This window comes from Lepisma saccharinum, chromosome 9 (assembly GCF_977018435.1).
Source record: "Lepisma saccharinum chromosome 9, izLepSacc3.1, whole genome shotgun sequence".
In the NCBI taxonomy this organism is placed as follows: Eukaryota; Metazoa; Arthropoda; class Insecta; order Zygentoma; family Lepismatidae; genus Lepisma; species Lepisma saccharinum.
Genome location: NC_139237.1, coordinates 15,362,630 through 15,369,376, shown reverse-complemented (window position 1 = coordinate 15,369,376; position 6,747 = coordinate 15,362,630). Strand labels below are relative to the sequence as shown.

The 6,747-nt window shown below is 37.3% G+C and overlaps 1 protein-coding gene across 1 annotated transcript in view; it reads left to right on the top strand.

The window, feature by feature from the left end:
* Positions 1-2,914: 2,914 nt before the first annotated feature.
* LOC145992337 (uncharacterized) overlaps positions 2,915-6,747 on the top strand; it is a 352,774-nt gene continuing 348,941 nt past the window's right edge. Inside the window, exon 1 of the mRNA XM_083128719.1 lies at positions 2,915-3,057. Within this exon, the coding sequence (XP_082984845.1) occupies positions 2,915-3,057 (143 nt within the window). The remainder of the gene's footprint in view (positions 3,058-6,747) is intronic.

Sequence of the window (6,747 nt, the reverse complement as noted above, 5' to 3'; positions counted from 1 at the left end):
CATTTAGTAACGTTTGAATTAATAAAGGTATTGCACAATGTAGCATCCGGCACTTTTATGTTATTCCGGCACCGACATATAAGTGACAATATATAAAAAAACAGAAATGTTTTAAAGTACAAAAAGAGGTTGAAGAACTTTTATACCACTATGTTCATATTTCTGTACAGCAATTATGTTTCTTGCATAAAAAGATTCTCAGAAAAACTGCTCAAAGTTTAAAGGTAAGAAAAAACAAAATTCTCTGTGTAGCATCCGGCACTAAAATAAAATGATCTGTTTTACGTTGTATATTTGCTCAAATTTTAAATTCTAATATTCAAAAATGTTGTATATTTTACCCTCTGTTCAACCATATTACAACAAGGACAATTTTCAATATGGGTACTGATAATATACAAGAAAAACGAGACATAAAGACATGCGAATGTAGCGTCCGGCACCATGGACAGGCCCAATTACTAAATAATGATCAACACCTCTATGTGAACAAACGTCTTGCCTTCTCTTATCAATGTCATTATGATCTATCTGATTATGAGTTTTACAATCTGGAGAAGACCAGAAGAAAATTGTACTTTCCACAATTAAATTATTTGAGGTTGCAAAAGTATCATTATCATTACTTAACTCATAAAGGCTTTCTTTATCAATCGTGGGTTAACTGTCTCATCTTTTCCAATCTACACCTAACAGAATTTTCATATCATTTTGATCAAAGTTCGGTTTTAATTCGGCATTAGTATGATCATCATTATCTTCCGTTGGTGCATGTATTTTTATTAAAATAATATTACACCACCTACCCCGTAAAACTCCTATCATTAATAAATTCTACTGTTCTATGAGCCGAGATAATTTTATTATTTATGAAGAAGCCTGTTACAAAATTTGCATACATAGAGAAGTAGTAAATTTAAGTAATGGGGCACAGTTCAGTTGTCAGAAGCCACGGCGCCTTGTTCACATCAACGTTGTTTACAATGGTAAAGGAAATGCATAAAAAAATGAACAAGAAAGCAGTGGTGTAAAACTTTTTTTCAATCAGAACAAAATTTTATAGTCTATGCATTGATTCTGGACGCCAGTTAATTTAAGAGCACCTCCTCAAAACACATTGTCCAAAAAGCTCGGAGAGTGAAGATGAATGTACTGAAGCAAAAATATTGCAAAATTGATATATACGTTTATTCAGAGAACTGTGAAAGTTTTCACATGTATGGACACTTTTGTATTGCGACTTTTGGAAAAAGTCACGCCCTTATGTAAAGTGTAAAGTTACTTTTCTGTCATTGGCTGAACGTGAAAATGAGGATTGGAATATCCATGATCGAGACTCTCTGTGCCAAACTTTTGCTTCCAGCTTCGCCACTGGAACGTAATATCTTGTTGTAAAATGTTGTGCAATAGTTTTTCAACCAATCAGAAGAGACCACGTAAATATGAATCACCACATTACTTAATAACTTGTTGCAAAATGCTGTGAAATAGTTTACCCTTGTAAGTAACCCAAAAAAAATATGGCTCTGTAGTCGCCTATAAAAATTCCAACATCCGAGAGTTCCAAGTTTTTGCTCATAGATGGCTCTGCAGTCATCGTCTATCAAAATTGCTCGATACTTCCAGAAAAAAAAAATATAAATTCGAAAGTAATAAAAATCACGACCAGAATTTGGACGTATCTCGGAAACGGTGAGAGATAGAGCCAAAATAAATTGAAAAATCTTCCCCAAATATCCCTTTAGGCACCCCTTGTCGATTTTGAAACTCTAGAGTACATATACAAAATTTGGTGGTCCTAACTTCAGGGGGATGAGGGTCAATTGCCGAATTTGTTTTTCATCGCGCGTGACTTTCGAAAGTATGATCGTAGAGAGCTCAGGTTTCTTGCGTTAGCATCGTCTCGATGTAATCCTGTTCAAAAAGACGACCGGAAATTGGTGTATCTATTTTGGTCAGAATCATATTTTTGCGAATTAGAAAGGACATGCATACGTATGTTAGTTTGTCAGTAATAGATCGTAAAAAAATGTTCTTGTGACAGATTACAACTGGAGTGAATGTATGTTACCTAACTCGTAAACAATCGTAAAAAATAATAGTAGGTTAAGCTATCTCACGTAAGATCTTAAGAAAAAAATGAGTAACCAAGAAACAACACTTGCAGTTTAACGTAGCCCGAAAAAGTTCTTAAAAAGGTAAATAGGTTACGTTATATTACTTAGGATCGTGCCATACCTACAAGTATGAGGTGGAGAAAACGGAGATGCGATGAAAATTGTACTGGAACGTCTTCGAACGCTATTAAATAAACAAAAAAATCGTCATAATGTAATATAACTGATGTTAAATCCATAGAAACAAAAGGGATACCTGCAAGTATTACTTTGAAACAATCAACATATACTACTTCCATACTTAATGTATTTGATTACCAATGTTGAAAGAAAAGGGAACATTTTGGAGAGTATTTTAGTATGAACCCTCGACCCTTCATTCCTAAGAAAAAATATATTTGTGACGAAAGAACATTTCCAAAAGTCTACAACATTGCAGGTAGCAAGTGCATTGAAACGTTTTCATGATTGCGCAAGCTGCTACATACCAATGCGACGAATAGGAAATTTCCTGATATTCATGAACAGGAACGCCTTTCCGTTTCGCTCCAGTCTATTTCGAGCTCTGCTGTGTGGCTTCTCCTGTTTACTGCAGAATTGTCTAAGTACATTAAATATTGTTGCAACAATTGTTAAAGTAAGAAAGCTGATTGCTTACCACCCATCTTATTCTTGCTAATTTCTTGCACCCTCTGTTGACTTACACGTTAATTAAAATTGTGGTTTTATACAATTACAGATTATTATGGATATGCGCTTGTTCAACAACCATAGCTTGCAGTATAGTGTTAGTGATGATGTATTGGGATAACTTCCAGACTAATCCCATTACCGTAGTTGTGGAAGCAGGAGGCGAAATGTACTGGAGAACATCATTCCCTGCTATGTTTGTTTGTCCAAACACACTAAATGAAGCAAGGTTCACGAGATATATTGAAGGGTAAGTAAACGTGAAATTTTTATTCTCAAATATTTCCTTGTATAAAGTAATTAAACAAACACTTGCTGGTATGGAATGTGTCCAACACTAAAGTTGAGACTATATACGTGAATCATAGATATATGGGGGTGTAAGGCGTGACCTTCCACGTAGTACACCCAAATGTCAACCTCACTTCCACATATTACACCTTGTAATTTAGACTAACGAGGCTCTGGCGACTCACCCTATGGTGAGTAAAATTCTATGTGTTGTCCTCGGTTTTGTCGCTATATGCGCTGATGCCTCTTTACAGCCTCAGCTTTTAACCAGTCAGAAAATTTTAATGATTTTAGTTTATGCTATTTTAGTTACGGTAATGTGCTGGACCACGTATAGTGTGACAGTTGCTAAATAGCCTTAGCGCTGACGCACCCAAAATTTCAAATTCAAAATCAAAAATCAAATCATACAGTATAGATTATTACACGTCAAATCCAGAGGTGGTTACCCTCCGAATGGCAACACTTATGAGGGCACACCTGACCCTCACCCTCACACTCTGAAGACTTGTGCGGGTGAGGACGAAATTCGAGTCTTGAAGTTGAGGGTAATGTCTATCCGTGAGGGTGCGGGTGTGTGAGGATGAGGGCAAAGGTTGAGTCGTAAGGGTGAGGGTGTGTGAGGTTGAGGGCGAAGTCTTCTCGTAAATGTGAGGGTGTGTGATGGTGAGGACGAATTCAAGTCGAGAGGGTGAAGGCGAAATGTGAGTCGTGAGGGTGAGGGAGAAGTCTATTCGTGAGGTTGAGAGTGTGTGAGGGTGAGTGTGAAAGGCAAGTTGTGAGGGCATGTAATTCTGAGGACGACCCGGGAGGGTGAAAGCGTGTAAGTGTGAGGGAATATGAACGAAAATGACTATATTTGATATTCACAACTCGTCAAGTAGAAGTATAAATGTTATGGTGTAGATGGAGAAATGGCTTTGACCTTTGCAAAGCTGAACACTTATAACTTACGAATTCTTGCCATTTTGTCTTTTTTAATTCCTTTCTAGTAAAACATAGCTTTAATAACCCTGTCTATTCCGCTGCACATTTTTACTCTCTCTGCACTGGCGCGTCTAATTGTTTACACGGTGCAACAATGTTTCATGATGTTTCTAAAATAAAAATAATTTTTATAGTCTCTAAAATTGACTATTTTGAAGGTTAGTGCTAATTTTGCTTAGATGTGTTTATTTGAGGTGTTATTAACCATAGCAGGACCAAGGTCTCATCTGTTACATGCTGTACTAATGGTGGTATTTTGTGCCACTTTATTATTCCGCAACATTTGTTAGTTATTTTGCACTACTAGTATGTTTTGTTTAATATAAGTCATAGTTTGTATATTTTAAATGTATGTTAAGTATTTTTTTATTTGGAAATGTACATCTGCATATTTATTATTAACAATAATAGAATAATACATTTTAACATTATAACACATTTCAGTTCTACATTGTCAGTAAATTACAGTTCCTCAGTATTACTCACTATTATTAGAAATAACACAATTGTCACAGATCTGAACTTTCATGCAGTGTCTTCCACAGACACATTTACCACAGTCATTGCATGAAATTGTAGTTCGTGAGAGTTTGTTTCTTCTTTCTCCATTGGAAATGCAAATGTAACACCTATTTCCTTTTCTCGAAGATCTTGTTGAGTTGGTGTTTTAAGTCCACTTTATGCACAGTATGGCTAATCGGGACTGGACCTACAATTTAAAGTGGGATCCGAACCACTTGTGCCTCCACCGGGTATAGAACCCGGGACACCTTGATTACAAGGCAATGACGCTACCACTGCGCCAGGGGGGAGGCCCCCGAAGCAGTTGTGTAAGTTGATATATCTATGGGATTGTCAACCGTTGACCTAATTTTCCTTTGAAGCACGTTTTCCATTGCCGTAACTGTATTTGCATTCAATCTCTCAATGTGCTTTGCTCTATCTGCTACATGTGGCTCAATCAACTTCAGTCCAGGTTCTTGCAAGTAGATCCGATGTCTGTTTGAACGTTTTAGTTCCCACTGTGGATTGTTCATCAAATATAATGAATATCCATTTACCCCAGCAATGTCTAACAGAGTGAAAAATACTGATAATGGCCATCTCCGTGTACATCTCTTTGTTATAAATTTTCTTGCCATTTGATCAATTGTATCAGCCCCACCTTTGGTTTCGTTGTAGAATAAATTTATATGAGATTTATTCTTTCCTTGTGCGGTATCAACAGAATAGTCCATATGTCGTGTGGACAGCAGGAGCGCAAGTTTCAGGGCCAAAGTAACAGGGGGTTTCCTTGAGGTTGGGTCAGTGAATGCAAATTTGTTCGAGAAGTCCGTTCGATCTTTGGTAGTCTTCAATTCTTCGGGAATGTGCTTCCGATGAAGGGTCATGGTTCCAACAAGTGTAAGTCCGAAATCGCTGTAAAGTTCATCTGCCAGTTCCACTGAGGTATAATATCTGTCTGTTGTAACGTTTCTTCCGGATTGTCTAAACGGAGCTACAAGTCTTGCCTGCATAAACTTCCATTTGTAGAACATACCTTTCGGCACAGTCAGCCAACATTCTTATAAGTATTCCTTACTTTCCAGGTTTAGACTTCATAAAAACTTTAAATGGACATCTTCCCCTAAACAATGAAAACATCTCATCAACAACTATGTTCTATCCTGGGCAGTAATACCGTAAGAAAGTTTTATTCATTTCATCAAAAACTTCTCTCAGTGCAGCAAACTTGTCAGACTTCCTGCGAGCGTCTCTAGTTTCTCTGTCATTGAAACGTATTATTTTCAATAATTCTCGAAATCTAGTACGGCTCATTGTTGCTAAGTAGACAGGTCGACCAAATTTTTGTGACCTCAAATCGTGGTACTTGATTCTTGTATCATCATTACACGCCATGATAATAAAGACGCCAATCAGTGCCTTCATTTCAACCTCATTTGTCTTACTTATGCCAGTCCGCTCAGCCTCTTCATTTGAATATCTCACTTTCAAGAAAGAATCCAAGATATTGTAGACTCTTCCTGCAGGTAGCAAACTCGAGCGAACTGTAACAATATTTTGTGTAGAGCGTCGTCTTCCTCGAGGAGGTTCAGGTAAGTACGTTCTGCCTGACTTCGCAACACACACTGTTGGAGAACTAGATCCAGAGATTTGTTCTGTTCCCTCAGCACCATCTTCATTTTCATTTCCTGCATCTTCATCCTCACTTGAAGGCGCAACATCAGTATATTCAATTGAACCATCTTCTACCTCAATAATATTTTCGTCTGAAAGTGCATCATCATCATCCCATAAATGCTCAATAGCCTCCTCCAACTATTTCGGAGAAAGAATGTCACATTTTCTTCCGCTCGTGATGGAAGGAAACACACGTCTATGAACAGTGCACTTCTGAAACAGAATCATTATTTGCGGTAACAACAAAATAACAGAGGCGGCTACTTCAAAGAGAATTCGGTACGAAACCGCTCTGAAAACTTTATCAACTGCCTCCGGACAAATATTGTAGCATACAAATAACACAGGCAGCTAAACAACAATACCAAACACTAAATGCAAATGATGCCGACAAGAATTGTAAAGAAATTGGCAGGTATCACCTTGGACCAAGGGTGGCAGTTAGCGCCACTTTCTATATATGACCTTAAAAATTAAAATG